At 41.9% G+C, this 19,367-nt stretch overlaps 2 protein-coding genes across 2 annotated transcripts in view; one reads left to right on the forward strand and one right to left on the reverse strand.

Annotated features, from left to right (window-relative positions):
• Positions 1-39: 39 nt before the first annotated feature.
• Positions 40-10,033, forward strand: thoc7 (THO complex 7). The gene is made up of 8 exons (XM_029674953.2): positions 40-425; positions 844-964; positions 2,699-2,826; positions 2,957-3,043; positions 6,987-7,044; positions 7,169-7,235; positions 7,569-7,638; positions 9,831-10,033. The coding sequence occupies exons 1-8, from the start codon at positions 407-409 to the stop codon at positions 9,887-9,889; spliced, it is 609 nt and encodes a 202-aa protein (XP_029530813.1). The 5' UTR covers positions 40-406; the 3' UTR covers positions 9,890-10,033.
• Positions 10,034-15,011: 4,978 nt separating this feature from the next.
• Positions 15,012-19,367, reverse strand: part of LOC115145713 (synaptoporin-like) — a 32,996-nt gene continuing 28,640 nt past the window's right edge. Inside the window, exons 5-6 of the mRNA XM_029687238.2 lie at positions 19,118-19,309; positions 15,012-18,802 (exon numbers count right to left, since the gene is read on the reverse strand). Of these exons, the coding sequence (XP_029543098.1) occupies positions 18,545-18,802; positions 19,118-19,309 (450 nt within the window). The 3' untranslated portion in view covers positions 15,012-18,544. The remainder of the gene's footprint in view (positions 18,803-19,117; positions 19,310-19,367) is intronic.

Raw genomic sequence — 19,367 nt, forward strand, 5'->3', positions numbered from 1 at the left:
TAACACGAGGCCTACTGACCAATGCGTGTATTTTTTAAACATTTTTATAAAGGTGGGGCATTTCCAGTAGCATTGTTTATTGGTGCAACAGAGTTTCCAAACCTGTCTTTGTTGGATCTTTCAAGACAACTGGGAACTCGGGGAAAAAACGAGGTCAAATCATGGCGCCAGTGATCTTCAGCTCTGAGTTCTAAGAAGATGCCCGAGTTTCTGACTGGAATTCCGAATTGAATGACCGTTCACATCGATTTTTCACAGTCGGGAGTGTTTTTTTAACGAGTTCCCAGTTGTTTTGAGCGCACTGACGTCGAAGATTTCCGAGTTCCCACGTCGGAGTTGTTTTAGCGCAGCATATTTCCTTGAACAAGTAACGTTTTATTCAAAGAAGAAACTTCGTGCTGGGCAAATGGGTGCAGTAACTGATGGTAATATCGTTAATCGTTTGATATTACCCAATGTGTTGAAATTGGTTTCTTAATCATGAAGCACATACATGTCTTAAATAATTATGCATCTTTGAAATTTACATTTTAATATTTTATTGAAGGCCTCAGCTACATTGTTTGGCTAGCTACCGTTACATGTATTTGTTAGGTATGCAAGCTAATGTGCTAGCTAGTGAATCAATGTGTTCAGTATTTCATGAGTACGTGGTGATCGGCGCTACATATCTCTTGTGTTTGGCTAACTACATCATTTTACATAAGTGTCCATGGCGGACCTTTTTGAGTTTGTCATGATCAACCAGTGTGAATGTAGTTTAGCAGCCATGAAGCTAAAGTTAGCTTGCAAAAATTGTAGGTCTGGAGGTCAATGTGCTCATTGCGAACTTCTCCATTACAGACGAAGTTATTCGAAAACGTCTTCTCATTGATGGAGACGGAGCTGGAGACGACAGACGTATCAATGTTCTGTTGAAGAGCTTCACCAAATGGTGCAATTCAACTGGGTCTCCTGAAGAAGGGTAAATGTGACTGCTCTGCCTTGTGTGATACGCCGTTGTTGTTACTAGCTAACGTTAGCTACCACCAATCATTGCTTTCAAGGAGAGGTTGATTTGACTGACAATGTTTATGTATTTGTGTTTTATTTAACCTTTAATTCTAACAGTAGACATATTGAAACCTAGGTCTCTTTTTCAAATGCACCCAGTATAATACAACACGAATATACACATCGAATATACACATCATATGGATGGTGGCTAGATGTAAAGCACAAATAGAACCGCACAAATCACCAAGAAAAACAGTTGGATTCCTCCACAAATAAGTCTCAAATCAATACTGTAAATTGCCTAAACAGCACCAGAACATCAAGATGAATTGTCTTCTAGAATTCTGTTCCAGCAGTATGGGGCATTAAAACTAAAAACAGATTTACCTAGCTCGGTGGAGAACCTAGGAATCTCAAGAGTTAACCAATCCTGTGAAGTGGTTTGGTAATTCTGGCCACACTTCAACAGCAAAGTTCGATAAGACGTATGTTTTTGAAGAAGGTCCTTGTAAACAAAAAGGAGTAATGTAGAGATCTACGGGTCTTTAGTGAAGTCCAGCCAACCGTTTGATGCATTGATGAATATTAAAACTGTAGCACTATGCTTCCATTCAGCCGCAAGAGCATAAGTGATGTCGGGAACTGATGTTTGGCGATTAGGCCTGGCACGCAGTCAGCTTTCCAATTCATCCAAAATGTGTTTGAAGGGTTTTATGTCATGTTTCTGTGCAAGCCAATCAAGTTCTTCCACACCAATCTCGACAACCCGTTTCGGTATGGACCTCGCTTTGTGCACAGGGGCATTGTCATGCTGAAACAGGAAAGGGTATTCCCCAAATGGTGGCCACAAGGTTGGAAGCACAGAATTGTCTAGAATGTCATTGTATGCTGTAGCATTAAGATTTCCCTTCACTGGAAATAAGGGGCCTAGCCCAAACCATGAAAACAGCCCCCGACCATTATTCCGCCTCCACCATAGGTGGCACTATGCATTGGGGCAGGTAGCTTTCCCCTGGTATCCGCCTAACCCAGATTCGTCCGTCACACTGCCAGATGTTGAAGGATGATTCATCACGCCAGAGAACGCATTTCCACTGCTCCAGAGTCCCATGGCGGCGAGCTTTACACCACTCCAGCTTGTGTGTGGCTGCTCGGCCATGGAAACCCATTTCGTGAAGCTGCTAACCAACAGTTATTTTGCTGTCGTTTCTTCGAGGCCGTTTGGAACTTGGTAGTGAGTGTTGCAACAGAGGACAGACTATTTTTACTCACTTCAGCACTCGGTGGTCCTATTCTGTGAACTTGTGTGTCCTACCACTTTGCTGTTGTTGCTCCCAGAGCTACTCTTCCACTTCACAGTAAAATCACTTACAGTTGACCGGGCTAGCTGTAGCAGGGCAGAAATTTGACAAACTGACTTGTTGGGAAGGTGGCATCCTATGACAGTGCCACGCTGAAAGTCACTGAGCACTTCAGTAAGGCTGTTCTACTGCCAATGTTTGCCTATGGAGATTGTGTGCTCAATTTTATATACCTGTAATCAATGGATGTGACACAAATAGCCAAATCAATTAATTTGAAGGGGTGTCCACATAGTTTTGTGAGTGTATATATTTATATGGTGTTTGACTTTCGTTGATGTTTACATCAACTGTTATGTAAACTATCTCAAAGTGAAATTGTAATGTATTCCTCTTTGCAGATTCACACAGTACCAGAGGATGTTGGGTACATTGGCACAATGTGAATTCTCAATGGGGAAGACCTTGCTGGTGTATGACATGAACCTCCGGGAAATGGAAAACTATGAGAAAATATACACTGACATTGGTGAGAGAAATGGCATCTCAGTCCTTTACACAAGGGTTCCCGTACTTGTTCCTGGACTGAGTTAGGCAACCCTGCATTACACTGTTCTACTGTCAGAACTTATAATCACGCCATATTTGATTCTCTTCAGAACAAAACATCACATCAGCACATGATAAAATATCAGAATGCAAAAAGGAGATCCAGAGGGCAAAGAGAATACGAAAGAATCGTCAAGGTGAGGTTACCCGGGTTTACTTAAAAATGCATTAAAGTGCAAGATGGCTATATACATTTTGGGGAAATTAGCTATTGTTTTAACTTGCACAATTTGATTACCGTAATTTCCGGACTATAAGCCGCTACTTTATTCCCACACTTTGAACCTCGCGGTTTAGGAAACTATGCAGTTTTTTGTTTTTTTACGTGTTATTTCTTACATTAGTACCCCAGGTCATCTTAGGTTTCATTCACCATCAGTACGACCAAGAATATGTTTTTCGCGACGCGGATCCTGTGTTCTGCATTTCAAACAGGACAACGGAATGGATCCCATGCAGCGACCCAATAAAACGACTCAGAAAAAGAGGGAAACGAGGCGGTCTTCTGGTCAGACTCCGGAGACGGGCACACCGTGCACCACTCCCTAGCATTCTTCTTGCCAATGTCCAGGAAAAGCTGACCACGACTCCATTTTGTTGATCCCTGCCTACAGACAGAAACTAAAACAAGAGGCTCCCACGCTGAGGTCTGTCCAACGCTGGTCCGACCAAGCTGACTCCACACTCCAAGACTGCTTCCATCACGTGGACTGGGATATGTTTCGTATTGCGTCAGATAACAATATTGACAAATACGCTGATTCGGTGTGCGAGTTCATTAGAACGTGCGTTGAAGATGTCGTTCCCATAGCAACGATTAAAACATTCCCTAACCAGAAACCGTGGATTGATGGCAGCATTCGCGTGAAACTGAAAGCGCGAACCACTGCTTTTAATCAGGGCAAGGTGACTGGTAACATGACCGAACACAAACAGTGCAGCTATTCCCTCCGCAAGGCTATCAAACAAGCTAAGCGTCAGTACAGAGACAAAGTAGAATCTCAATTCAACGGCTCAGACACAAGAGGCATGTGGCAGGGTCTACAGTCAATCACGGACTACAAGAAGAAATCCAGCCCAGTCACGGACCAGGATGTCTTGCTCCCAGGCAGACTAAATAACTTTTTTTCCCGCTTTGAGGACAATACAGTGCCACTGACACGGCCTGCAACGAAAACGTGCGGACTCTCCTTCACTGCAGCTGAGGTGTGTAAGACATTTAAACGTGTTAACCCTCGCAAGGCTGCAGGCCCAGACGGTATCCCCAGCCGCGCCCTCAGAGCATGCGCAGACCAGCTGGCCGGTGTGTTTACGGACATATTCAATCAATCCCTATACCAGTCTGCTGTTCCCACATGCTTCAAGAGGGCCACCATTGTTCCTGTTCCCAAGAAAGCTAAGGTAACTGAGCTAAACGACTACCGCCCCGTAGCACTCACTTCCGTCATCATGAAGTGCTTTGAGAGACTAGTCAAGGACCATATCACCTCCACCCTACCTGACACCCTAGACCCACTCCAATTTGCTTACCGCCCAAATAGGTCCACAGACGATGCAATCTCAACCACACTGCACACTGCCCTAACCCATCTGGACAAGAGGAATACCTATGTGAGAATGCTGTTCATCGACTACAGCTCGGCATTCAACACCATAGTACCCTCCAAGCTCGTCATCAAGCTCGAGACCCTGGGTCTCGACCCCGCCCTGTGCAACTGGGTACTGGACTTCCTGACGGGCCGTGGTGAGGGTAGGCAACATCTCCTCCCCGCTGATCCTCAACACTGGGGCCCCACAAGGGTGCATTCTGAGCCCTCTCCTGTACTCCCTGTTCACCCACGACTGTGTGGCCACGCATGCCTCCAACTCAATCATCAAAGTTTGCGGACGACACAACAGTGGTAGGCTTGATTACCAACAACGACGAGACGGCCTACAGGGAGGAGGTGAGGGCCCTCGGAGTGTGGTGTCAGGAAAATAACCTCACACTCAACGTCAACAAAACTAAGGAGATGATTGTGGACTTCAGGAAACAGCAGAGGGAACACCCCCCTATCCACATCGATGGAACAGTAGTGGAGAGGGTAGCAAGTTTTAAGTTCCTCGGCATACACATCACAGACAAACTGAATTGGTCCACTCACACAGACAGCATCGTGAAGAAGGCGCAGCAGCGCCTCTTCAACCTCAGGAGGCTGAAGAAATTCGGCTTGTCACCAAAAGCACTTCTACAGATGCACAATCGAGAGCATCCTGGTGGGCTGTATCACCGCCTGGTACGGCAACTGCTCCGCCCTCAACCGTAAGGCTCTCCAGAGGGTAGTGAGGTCTGCACAACGCATCACCGGGGGCAAACTACCTGCCCTCCAGGACACCTACACCACCCGATGTTACAGGAAGGCCATAAAGATCATCAAGGACATCAACCACCCGAGCCACTGCCTGTTCACCCCGCTATCATCCAGAAGGTGAGGTCAGTACAGGTGCATCAAAGCTGGGACCGAGAGACTGAAAAACAGCTTCTATCTCAAGGCCATCAGACTGTTAAACAGCCACCACTAACATTGAGTGGCCGCTGCCAACACACTGACACTGACTCAACCCCAGCCACTTTAATAATGGGAATTGATGGGAAATGATGTAAATATATCACTAGCCACTTTAAACAATGCTACCTTATATAATGTTACTTACCCTACATTATTCATCTCATATGCATACGTATATACTGTACCCTATATCATCGACTGCATCCTTATGTAATACATGTATCACTAGCCACTTTAACTATGCCACTTTGTTTACATACTCATCTCATATGTATATACTGTACTCGATACCATCTACTGTATCTTGCCTATGCTGCTCTGTACCATCACTCATTCATATATCCTTATGTACATATTCTTTATCCCCTTACACTGTGTATAAGACAGTAGTTTTGGAATTGTTAGTTAGATTACTTGTTGGTTATTACTGCATTGTCGGAACTAGAAGCACAAGCATTTCGCTACACTCACATTAACATCTGCTAACCATGTGTATGTGACAAATACAATTTGATTTGATTTATACAATGACGCGGCATTGTGATGTAAATCGAGCGCGCTCAAACTTCCCATCATTCTGATTACGGTAGTAATTTTGTCACCCTCATCATGGCAAAGACACGGAGAAATGCATATGATGCAGCTTTCAAGTTGAATGCGATCGATCTGGCTGTTGGAAAAGGAAATAGAGCTGCTGCATGGGAGCTTGGCCTTAATGAGTCGATTATAAGACTTTGTAAACAGCAGTGTGAGGAACTGACAGTGCAAAAAGACAACAAACCTTTCAGAGGGAAGAAAAGCAGATGGCCCAAAGTATTTGCAGCCACTCGACATCAGTGTAAATCGTGCATTTAAGGTGGTGCTCCGTGTTCAGTGGGAGGCTTGGATGACAAGTGGGGAGAAATCCTTCACTAAAACGGGCCGCATGCGAAGAGCAACTTATGGTCAAGTCTGCCAGTGGGTCCTGACAGCGTGGAGCATTGTCAAAAAATCCACTATCATCAACGGGTTTCGAAAGGCTGGACTGCTGCGTGTTGAAGGGGCAGCATGAGCTCAGCGGGGTATTTGCCTCCGGATGAAAGTGACGAGAGCGACAATGAAAACGATCCAACATCGGATGAAGCAATTCTAAGGCTATTCAACTCCGACACCGAAGGAGATGACTTCAGTGGTTTCAGTGCACAGGAGGAGGAAGATGGTGACCAATGACTTCCTTTGTAGGCTACTGTTTTAATTTTTGTTACAAGCCGTGTTTCGTTAAAGCCTATTTATTTTTGTTACAAGCCGTGTTTTGTTTAAAGGCTGTGTAAAGTTAATTTGTTTCAATGTACCGGTAGGCACCTGTGGCTTATAGACATGTGCGGCTTATTTATGTACAAAATGCATATTTTTTAATAATTCAGTGGGTGCGGTTTATATTCAGGTGCGCTTAATAGTCCAGCAATTACGGTAGTCTTGTGTCAATACTTTTAGTACAGGAATCTGGTACTGGAGTAAACTTAAATGTCGCTGGTGTCCTTTAATTTTGCAGAGTATGATGCACTGGCAAAGGTCATCCAGCAACATCCAGATCGCCATGAAACACTGAAGTGAGTGTATGGCCTCTTTTCTCTACATGTTTTAATGGAGGCAGCCAACATGTACAGGTATACATGCACATGCCGATATTCATTTCGATTTTAAATGTGACCTTTTAAAAAAAATTCACCACAGGCAGTTGGAGGCACTTGACAAAGAGCTCCAGCAGTTGTCTCACATCAAAGAGAATGTGGAAGATAAGGTAGGGTAGGCCTGTTTCCTGTGTGTTTTATTTGATGTTATCGACTAATCTGTGCCCCCGCACATTGATTTTGTACCGGTACACCCTGTATATAGCCCTGTTAATGTTATTGTATTGTTGCTCTTCAAGAAATATATATTAATTTTTTTTACTTCATTTTAGTAAATTCTTAACACTTATTTTTCTTTAAACTGCATTGTTGGTTAAGGGCTTGTAAGTAAGCATTTCACTGTAAGGTCTACACCTATTATTAGGCGCGTTTGACAAATAACATTTTATTTAACTATAGATTTCTATGGTGTTTTCTGAATATATTTTCTGTTTGTCCCTCAGCTGGAGTTGAGGAAGAAACAGTTCCATGTGCTCCTCAGTACCATCCAGGAACTACAGCAGACACTGGAGAGTAAGTATGACTGTTGCCGTTGTGCTCTCCTATGGCAAGATGGGCTATGGGTATGCTGGACTGTGTGGCGATCATTATACAAGGGGTGGTTCTGATCCTGAATGTTATTTTTTTTTACTGCATTCCAGATGGTTTCTATTCCAAAGGTTACCACCGGCTAAATCGATGATGTTAAAATGCTATTTACTCTGTTCCATCAGACTGCGCAATCCACTGTCTCGACAGTCCAGCCATTCACTTTATAAACTCTCTACTTTAAAAAGCATCTAGACATTCTCACATTTTAGACTAACATCTAGTTTTCAACAGCGGAGATTTCTATAAACCTTGCTGTCTGTCTCTGACATTTGCAACATTGTTTCAATATTCAAATTCCATCTCCAGATGTCCCATAGTAATGAATGTGTCGGGATCAGGCAGGCAGCTTTTGTCAGCCAGTCGAAATCACGAAGCATCATCATTTTTATGTTTGTTCGCTACCGGTCAAAAGTTTTTGAACTCCTACTCATTCAAGGGTTTTTCTTTATTTTTACTATTGTATACATTGTAGAATAATAGTGAAAACAAACTGTGAAATAACACATATGGAATCATGTAGTAATCAAAAAAGTTAAATAAATCCAAATATATTTTATATTTTGAGATTCTGCAAATAGCCACCCTATGCCTTGATGACAACTTCACACACTCTTGGCATTCTCTCAACCAGCTTCACCTGGAATGCTTGTCCAACCGTCTTGAAGAAGTTCTCTCATATGCTGAGTTCTTGTTGGCTGCTTTTCCTTCACTCTGCGGTCTGACTCATCCCAAACCATCTCAATTTGGTTGAGGTCAGGGGATTGTGGAGACCAGGTCATGTGATGCAGCACTCCATCACTCTCCTTGGTAAAATAGCCCTAACACAGCCTGGAGGTGTGTTAGGGCTATTTTATTTTAATGATAGTCCCACTAATCACACACCAGATGGGATGGCCTATCGCTGTGGTAATCATTCTGGTTAAGTGTGCCTTGAATTCAAAATAAATCAGTGTCACCAGCGAAGCACCCCCACACCATAATACCTCCTCCTCCATGCTTTACGGTGGGAAATACACATGCAGAGATCATCCACCGGTCTAATGTCCATCGGTCTAATGTCCATTGCTCGTGTTTCTTGGCCCAAGCAAGTCTCTTCTTATTTGTGTCCTTAAGTAGTGGTTTCTTTGCAGCAATTTAACCATGAAGGCCTGATTCTCCTCTGAACAGTTGATGTTGAGATGCGTCTGTTACTTGAACTCTGAAGCATTTATTTGGGCTGCAATTTCTGAGGCTGGTATCTCTAATGAACTTATCTGCAGCAGAGGTAACTCTGGGTCTTCCATTCCTGTGGCGGTCCTCATGAGAGCCAGTTTCATAGCACTTTATGGTTTTTGTGACTGCACTTGAAGAAACGTTCAAACTTATTGACATTTTCCTGGTTGACTGACCTTCATGTCTTAAAGTAATGATGGACTGTCATTGCTCTTTGCTTATTGGAGCTGTTCTTGCAGTGGTGTAGACTTGGTCTTTACCAAATAGGGCTGTCTTCTGTATATCCCCCTACCTTGGCACAACACAACTGATTGGATCAAATGCATTAAGAAGGAAAGAAATTCCACAAATTTACTTTTACCAAGGCACACCTGTTAATTGAAATGCATTCCAGGTGACTACCTCATGAAGCTGGTTTAAAGAATGCCAAGAGTGTGCAAAGCTGTCAAGGCAAAGGGTGGCTATTGGAAGAATCTCAAATATAAAATATATTTTGATTTGTTTACATTTTCTTGGTTACTAGATTCCATATGTGTTATTTCATAGTGTTGATGTCTTCACTTATTCTACAATGTAAAAAATAAAGAAAAACCCTTGAATGATTAGATGTTAACTTTTGACCAGTAGTTTTGTATGTATACACTATCAATAGAAAACAGGTCAAATGAAGTGCAGTTAGTTTGCGGTCTTTCTAGCTTCAGTTTCATTAAATGTCACCTAGAAAACAGCGTAGTGCAAATGCAGCTACTTTGCTCTTCTGGCTGCACTTTTTGCCGTGACTTCGTCTCAGGCCTCACACCAGTACCAATATATCCTCCAAACACCAGCTTCAGGCATTATTACTTAAGCGATTGAGATCCACTACCCTTCTGTAATTATGTTCATGTATTTTGTTTTGTCAGATGATGAGAAGTCAGAGAATGATGACGCTCAGGAAAGCTCCATGGAGAATGGAGAATGAATTCATCTCGGCTGTCAATGTAATTTAGTTAGGTACAATTATTTTGATAATGCTTTGCATTTGAACAATGAAGTTTCACTTGAGTTGACATTTTGTTTTTATAATACCTGTATGTATTTTTGCTGAATAAAGTTGTCAATTGCTCTTCCACGTTCTCTTCATTAGAATGTCAGTGGGGTTAGGGAAGCTGGTAGTGTAGCCAGGGTTTGTTGTTTTCCTATATTCACCGTGGCACTAACATGTCTTGGGTTTGAGGATCCTCTCACAAATGTATATGTATCCACCATATAGAGAATGTAGCAGGTGGGATGCGGGTGGGATGAATGAGCCAATTGTAAGCTGGGGATGATTAAGAATTTAGCCCTACTCTTACGCTAAGTGCCATGGGATCTTTAGTGACCATAGAGTCAGGACACCTGTTTAACGTCCCATCCAAAAGACAGCACCCAACACAGGGAAATGTCCCAATCACTGCCCTGGGACATTTTTATTTTAGACCAGAGGGAAGAGTGCCTCCACCACTTCCTGCGGCATCTGATCTCCCATCCAGGACCAACCCTGCTTAGCTTCAGAAGCAAGCCAGCAATGGGATATAGCAACTGTAGATTGGCCAATAAGCCTAGTTGGCACATTTCACGCTAGATTTATTAACTACAAACAGGTAAAACGTGTTTTTAATTCTGGTGCCTCTCTTCACACATGTTAGTTAGCTAGCTCAAAAGACATCCAAAGTTCCTCCATAGAAGCTGCTCCTTAGGTATAAATCTGTGGACCTAATTCAGATTTTGCTGGTCATAAGATGCCTCAGTCCTCTCACCCATCCCCAAAATTGCGGTCGCATCTTGTGCCATAGGCTACACTAGTCTGTCCAGCACGCATGTAAACAACTAGCTTGCCTGCTCAATATTCACTGATTGGAGAAGTAATTTAATGAGCCGAATAAAAAAACAAATTTAATAGACTGATTTCGCAGGTTAAAAAAGGAGCGGTATAAACCTGTAGGCTACTTTTTTATTTTGCTGGTTGGAACACTGAACGAAACAATTAGTTTTGGTTCCAACCCCTTGTATACACCAGCTCTCACCACATATTTTTTGTTTTTCATGATCTTTCATTTTGCATTAGCTTTTGAACACTGAAACATTGAACATGAGCATGTTTGCCACACCCTATTCAATGTAACATGTAAAACAACTCTTAAGGACTTTGATTTGAGAGAGATTCTATGGTGCCAAAAACAATTAATACAGTAACAATACAACAATTTTGTTCACAGGATTAAAAAAATTGTACCTAACTAAATTACATTGACAGCTGAGATGAAATTCAATTGATTGGACATGATTTGGAAAGGCACACACCTGTCTATATAAGGTCCCACAGTTGACAGTGCATGTCAGAGAAAAAACCAAGCCATGAGGTCGAAGGAATTGTCCGTAGAACTCAGAGACAGGATTGTTTCGAGGCACAGATCTGGGGAAAGGAACCAAAAAATGTCTGCAGCATTGAAGGTCCCCAAGAACACAGTGGCCTTCATCATTCTTAAATTGAAGAAGTTTGTATGAAAATATATTTGAGAGGCTTCCAATAAAGAACACCGTCTGTGCTCTGTTAGACAAGTAAGTCTTTATCCACATTATAGCAGGGGGTGACATATGTTTTTCTAGAAGCAGACTATGATCAGTAATGTCGAAAGCTGCACTGAAGTCTAACAAGACAGCCCCCACAATCATTTTAGCGCCAATTTCTCTCAGCCAATCATCAGTCATTTGTGTAAGTGCTGTGCTTGTTGAATGTCCTTCCCTATAAGCGTGCTGGAAGTCTGTTGTCAATTTGTTTACTGTGAAATAGCACTGTATCTGGTCAAGCACAATTTTTCCCAGAAGTTTTTATTTTTACCTTTATTTAACTAGGCAAGTCAGTTAAGAACAAATTCTTATTTTCAATGACGGCCTAGGGGTTAACTGCCTGTTCAGGGGCAGAACGACAGATTTGTACCTTGTCAGCTGGGGGGGTTTGAACTTGCAACCTTCCAGTTACTAGTCCAACGCTCTAACCACTAGGCTACGCTGCCACCCCAAAGTTTACTAAGGGTTGGTAACAGGCTGATTGGTCGGCTATTTGAGCCAGTAAAGGGGGCTTTACTATTCTTGGGTAGCGGAATGACTTTAGCTTCCCTACAGGCCTGAGTGTCTGTGACAGCATGGGTAGCCCATTGAGGCTACAACTCATAGGAATTCCCACCCAGATGACTACTTTAAAATAGCGGAAGCGTGGTGGAAGCCATCAATGACCACTAGAAGTCTCTATCATTTTCAAATGGTCTATGGAAAGCCATTTTAACATACGTTGACTGTACAAACATTATGAACACCTGCTCTTTCAGTGACATAGATGACCATGTAAAAATGTCCGTCCTTCTCTTCTCCTCTCTTCCTAACTTCACCTCACAGTCCCTTCAGTTTCCCTTAAGTCCTGTTAGTTTGGCTGTTCAGCCTACCTTAGTTATCCCTCACCCATCATAGCCCTGCCATTCCCAACCAATCAGAGCGCTTGGAAATGCACATCTGGACACTGCCCCTGCCCATGTGTGTGTGTGTGTGTGTGTGTGTGTGTGTGTGTGTGTGTGTGTGTGTGTGTGTGGTGTGACAATTACGAGAGTAATGGGCCTTAACATCGTGTTCTAACCGGACAACACTGTATTGAGCAGAACCTAAGCAATCAACACAAGTTAGGCATTTCACAGCCAACCACTCAGACGAGCTCCAGTTAGCCGTTTTTACATACCAGGTGAATCCAGGTGAAAGCTATGATCTCTTTTTGATGTCACTTGTTAAATCCACTTGAAGCAATGTAGTTGAAGGGGAAGAGACAGGTTAAATAAGGATTTGTAAGTCTTGAGACAATTTATGGATTGTGTATGTGGATTGTGTATGTGTGCCATTCAGATGGTGAATGGGCTAGACAAATTATTTAAGTGCCTTTGAACTGGGTATGGTAGTAGTTGCCAGCTGCACCGGTTTGTGTCAAGAACAGTTTTTATACGCTCAACAGTTTCCCATGTGTATCAAGAGTGGTCCACCACCAAAACGACATCCAGTTTTTTAAATGGTTTTTCTACCATTAATTTTTCCCATTTTCAAATTTATTATCAAAACATCACACCAGGGTAAACCTACGTGAAACACAGCCCTTATTTTAAGTGTTTCTAAAATCCCCTATGAGAAAATTAAATGGTGAAAAAAACTATTAGAACCATTTCCCTGTTTGACCCCTAGGTTTTATGGCTATTATGACACCTCCACTGTGGGGCTCTATTATGCGAGACTTCAGTTCTGGGTTAACTGAGATTACAACATCCCCAATGACAGACAGGTTTGGTAGGATGTCCTCTATGGGCTGTCCTCTTTTTACACCACTAGATGTCCCTATTTCACCAGATAAGTGATGAGTCTGGTTTTTGCCCAATGGACCGGTGGTGTGGCCTGGACTGGATTGAAACAGATACATACAGTACATTCGGAAAGTATTCAGACCCGCTGACTTTTTTTGTTAAGTTACAGCCTTATTCTAAAATAGAGTGTGCAGAGCTGTTATTCTACGATGTAGAAAATTGTAAAAAATAAAGAAAAACCCTGGAATAATATAAAACTTTTGATCAATATATATATATATACATTTTAGTTTATCAATTTAGTTTTAGACTTGTAATTTTGTGTTCTCATCAATGGTTATGTCCATTGCTTTTCATGGTTTTATTCACACTCTTTCAATTAAATAAATACTTTTTCTGTATCAGTCACCCTTGACCCTGAACATCATTATTACCCCGAGTAAGGTCTGAAAATCATTTGGTTCTGATGATTAAGAGAGAGAGAGAGGATGGCTCTTTGTTTCACTTAATATCATTATAAGACAGTTCCATTGTTGAGTCACACTGTAGGGTCCAGTGGTAGCACCCTGCTGCCTGGAGATTTGGCGAGATGCTGTGTCTTTTAAGGATGGAGCATTGCCAAGTTAACGAGGTAAAGAGATGGAGTGGAATTTGCTAGCGCGTGCAGGCTAGCTGTCTGGATCTCTGTTAGCAGATCTGAAGTGACAAACGGGCTGATGAGAAGGAGCAGAAAGCATTAGAGCGCTATCCTCCTCTCATTATCTCCCTCCAGTTCAGCTAAAGATCTCCTTGTACTTTGGTTTCAACTCATGACCCTGAAAGAAATGACAAAATGTTCACATTATTGAAAATGCTGAAACACCCTTGGTTATGAAAAAATCCATGATGTTCCTTGAATAAATTCAGGAGATTAGGCCTATATGACTTATACAATTTAGTTATGCTTTTCCATGTCCAGTCATTACAGTGTACAGTATATTGTCACTGGATATCCTTATGTTACCCCAACACAGACACCCTGACATCAGAGAAAATATACATATTCTATACATGACCTTGGATGTCAGGGTGTCTATGGGATAAAAGAGTGATATCCAGAGAGAGACATCAGTCACGTGTGACAGAGAAAAGTGTCTGCAGAGTGGAGTTAAGGCCTCTTGCATTGGTCCTGCTCTTAATGACCACAGCCTTTTGGAGCAGAGAGAAACGCACAGATACAGATGCCACACAGGACAACACTGCAGCCAGTCAGGCAGGCCATGCTACTAGCACAGTGTGCCCTGATCCAAAACCCTTCCAGAGAGATGCAGTGCACCTACACATCCACAGGAGGGCACTCTGATGTCTTGATGATGATCAGGTATTCGGAGGGTAGTCACTAGATAGCCATGCTAGAATGTAATAGAGTACTTGCACGGGTCAGTTTTTTGGAGCCGCACCCTCACCACGCCGCATAGAATTGTTCCAAGAGCCGACCCGTTACCCATCATATAACATCAATTTATGTCATTGTTTTTATGACTCCAGAGTAGTAGGCTTTACTATTATTGTTATTAGTAGGCTATTATTACTAATTCCTTTCCCCACATTAATTAATTTCTCTGCATGTCTATTCAACATTGTATAAAAGGAAACCATGCCATGAATTAAGAATGATATATTTTTATTTTCACAATCCGATGCATCACTCAAATTACTTTGAGAAAAAGAGCATTCTAATTAGCCTTCTTACCTAATGAAAGCATATAGCTGACATAACAAAACAATACATTGACATGCAATATTGTCTAGATAATCATATAGTTTATACCTAATTAAAACTTAAATAAACCATTCCCAGAGTCGAATATAGGCTGCAAAGATAGGCTACATAAGTAAGCTGTTGGCAACTCAAACTCAGTGGTGGAAAAAGTACCCATTGTCAAACTTGAATAAAAGTAAAGATACCTTAATAGAAAATGATTCAAGTAAAAATGAAAGTCACCCAGTAAAATACTACTTGAGTAAAAGTATTTGGCTTTAAATATACTTAAGTATCAAAAGTAAATGTAATTGCTAAAATATACTGAAGTAACAAAAGTAAAAGTATAAATAATTTCAAGTTCCTTATATTAAGCAAACCAGAGGCACCATTTTCTTGTTATTTTAATGTACGGATAGCCAGTGGCACATTCCAACACTCAGACATCATTTACAAACGAAGCGTGTGTTTAGTGAGTCCGCCAGATCAGAGGCAGTAGGATGACCAGGGATGTTCACTTGATAAGTACGTGTATTGGACCATTTTCCTGTCCTGCTAAGCATTCACAATGTAACGAGTACTTTTGTGTGTCATGGAAAATGTATGGAGTAAAAGGACATTATTTTCTTTAGGAATGTAGTGAAGTAAAAGTAAAAGTTGTCAAAAATAAAATAGTAAAGTAAAGTACAGATACCCCGAAAAACTGCTTAAGTAGTACATTAAAGTATTTTTAGTTAAGTACTTTACACCACTGCTCAAACGTTTACCAGCTGCACAGGTTTAAACTTGATTTGGCCTATGTATGGTCTAATGAACAAAAGCCTGAATTAATGTAATAATCCTAATTGATACTTTGTTTTGCTTGTGCACTTTGTGCAGGCTGTGTATCCATAATCAATCTACCGTGTTGATGTCCTTCCAAACTGGGGATTTCACTCGCGCAGCACCTGTTTCCATGATGCTATTGTAGCCTATTCCTTTAACCTTTCTTTTTATTTCTCGGGTTAGGCCTATGTCAGCCATTTTAGTGTGAGTTAGGCTACGCAGGGAGTCAACTTGTCAACGAGTCATATTCTCACGTGGGGAGAGGGAACATTATAACATTTTAGCACCACACAAATAGGCCTTTTCACCACATAAACCCTTTTTACATTAGCAGATGTCACAAGGTAATATACAGAAACCCAGCCTAAAACCCCAAACAGCAAGCAATGAAGATGTAGAAGCATGGTGGCTAGAAAAAACCCTTAGAAAGGCAGGAACCTAGGAAGAAACCTAGAGAGGAACCAGGCTCTGAGGGGTGGCCAGTCCTCTTCTGGCTGTGCCGGGTAGAGATGATAATAATAGACATCCAGTTTGTTCTTCAAGATGTTCAAATGCTCGTAGATGTCCAGCAGGGTCAAATAATAATCAAAGTGGTTGTAGAGGGTGCAACAGGTCAGACAGCAGGTGCAAGAGAGAGAGAGAGAGGTAGAGAGAGAGAGGTAGAGAGAGAGAGGTAGAGAGAGAGAGAGAGAGAGAGAGAGAGAGAGAGAGAGAACCCCTGCCTTGGTGGGACATACTTGAATATTTTTGCTGAGAGAGAAAAGTGATACAGTCAGATTGGATCTTCTGTTAAATCCAGAAGTGCTGTTCCCTGAGAATAGCAGTAAGGAATCTGTTCTCAGGTCAGATGCTCATTGTGAGATTCCCAAGTTAAACCAATTGCAGCCAAATTCCTTTCATTCCAAAGCTTGGGGACAAATGATTGCTGGACTCAACACCCATGGATTCCTCAACACTGATCATCTTGTTTTTTGAGACATAAAGCCACTTTTTAATCGTCTGGGTTTAGGTTCGTTTGTTAGCAGAATTCCTTCACTTTGGTGAGGGAGCAAAGGTCAACAGACATAACTGCCTGACTCTCTGGGGAAACGCTGTTTCTGCTCAACAATCTGACAGACGCTCATGGGCCATGGCCCAATACTTTGGTAACCAGGCTGAGTGTGTTTGAGGCGGCATTCTATCTGGGAACTGAGTGGGACATTGGTCGGGGCAGGGTAAGGGCTTGGTCAGGTTTGTTCTGGAGTTAGTGCCTAACCCATTAGGGACACTGGCCTGACTACCCATTGTTCCCAAAAGCTCTTTGTGCAAATGCCAAAGAGAGAAATAGAAAACACTAATGTTTTTGTTTTTTGTGTAACATCTTTATCAGGATTATTGAAATTGCTTGAATATCATCCACACTCAGTAATCTTGAACAGAATAATAATGCTGGTAAGTGGTTTTCAGATTGTTCACATTATAATGTTACACGGACAGAAGGGAAGTACATACATGGACGTTTAATTATTGTATTTTTTCATATTTTGTTGTTATCTGGTTAATGCAAGCCACATGCTTTGGAGCTCAAGAAACAGGGTTAATTAATTATCATCATCATCATCAATATTATCAGACATTCTCTAATTAGGCCTATTTTTATTAATTTCACAAACTTTTGAAAGTCATAGAGAAACCTGAATGACTTTGTTTATTGAATTCAAGACAGAGAAAACATGACAGATAAAATGGAAGGGGTTCACTAATGGTTATACAGACGAGCTTGGCCGAGCTGACTGTTCTAATTGCAACTAGGTTCTTCTGGGCCTTTTTCACTGGGGCCTTGTGCTTAAATGGACTCATCTAGCTCGCTCTCGGAGGTGTATGAAATGACTCATCATTTCACAGTAGTCTGACAGCAGCTTAAAAAACTAGTCCTTTCATTTGAATCATGAGCGACCATTTGTAAACAGAGCAGGTAGAAACACTTTTCCCATTTACAATTGTTAACACTAACATCAAAAACTTCCCACAAACCAACACATAAAGCCCCTTTAGAGCAAGGGCATCTTGTGTAATGAAACGGTAACTACACTGATCATAAACCCTGCATGCAGGATTACCTTGACAAAGGAGAAATGCTCACTAACAGGGATGTAAACAAATTTGTGCAGAAAATTTTAAGAGAAATAAGCTTTTTGTGCATATGGAAAATTATTGGGATATTTTATTTCTGCTCATGAAAAATTAGAACAACACTTTAAATGTTGCGTTTGTGAGGTAAAACTACTGCTGATACCTTACTGTAACTCTGAGATGAAATCCTGCCGGTTTCGTAAATACAATGTGCACAAACAGGCATAGTAACACATAGCACAACTGCATGCACTTTGTCAACACTATGTAGGAAACTTCAAGAATTATACAATTGTATACCACATTTTTCTTCCACAATGAAAAAGACATCAAGTTAAAAGGTTCTGTGGCATAGCACCTAGCACCGAAAATGAGAAAATATCAACAGACTCAACACACAGGCAATACAACATTCAGGACAACACATCTAAAAACGTAACCAAAATCTAGTTTTATGTACAATACTCCAAAATACTTCTGTTTAACTGTACCAATCGACAACTTACTTTTTCTGGCACCAGAATATTTCTACCTAAGAACTGCATGTCCCCCCCACCTTCAGTGTGACAATCAGACTGCAAAGCTACATCTGATTGGAGTAGGAGGTGGGTCCGCCCACAGGACTGTATTCTGATACCTGCTCCTGGTCTCCCTGGGCGCTGTAGCCTCCTGACTGGTCAAAACTGCCCTGGTTGTAGGGCTGCTGCTGGTTGATTGTCTCAGCCTGTTTTTCGGGAGGCGCTCCAGCGTACCGAGCTGGTCCTCCTTTATGCCAACCAGTCTCCTTGAAGACAAACCAGATGTTTCCTGCCCACAGGACGAAGTTTAGGAAGCCAAACACCTGGGGAGAGACAGAGGTAACACTTTATTTGGATAGTCCATCTGTCGCTGCTCTAAAGACTAGTAAGATCAGTAAGATTTCAACTATCTACTAACCCTAACCTTAACCATTATTCCAAACCTAACTGTAAACTTAGCAAGCAGTTGCTCATCAACAGATAGTTTGTTGACAGTAGGACCATCTGTAGAGTATCTACAGATGGACTAGCTGGACTATCTAAATAAAGTGTGACTGAGACAGAGTATCACAGCAAAACAAACATACTATGGTTTATAATGTGTGTTTTGGTAGTGTGCAGTTCGCATTCGGACGCACCACAGAGGTATTGAGGCCTGACCAGCGGGGTCCTTGCACTGAGCCACACTTGTTGGTCATGACCTTACAGGCAGACATGAGCTCCTGCACCTCATCTGGGTCTGTGGCCACCTTGATGTCCGACAGGGCTTTAGCCCAGGCTGAAGAACTGACCAGCCACATGAAGGAGAACACCACGGTCACTATAAAGTCCTGAGGGGGAGGGGGACATGTTACTAAATATTGTTCAAGTTACTGTTTGCACAACCAG

This window comes from Oncorhynchus nerka, linkage group LG2, assembly GCF_034236695.1.
Source record: "Oncorhynchus nerka isolate Pitt River linkage group LG2, Oner_Uvic_2.0, whole genome shotgun sequence".
Classification (NCBI taxonomy): Eukaryota; Metazoa; Chordata; class Actinopteri; order Salmoniformes; family Salmonidae; genus Oncorhynchus; species Oncorhynchus nerka.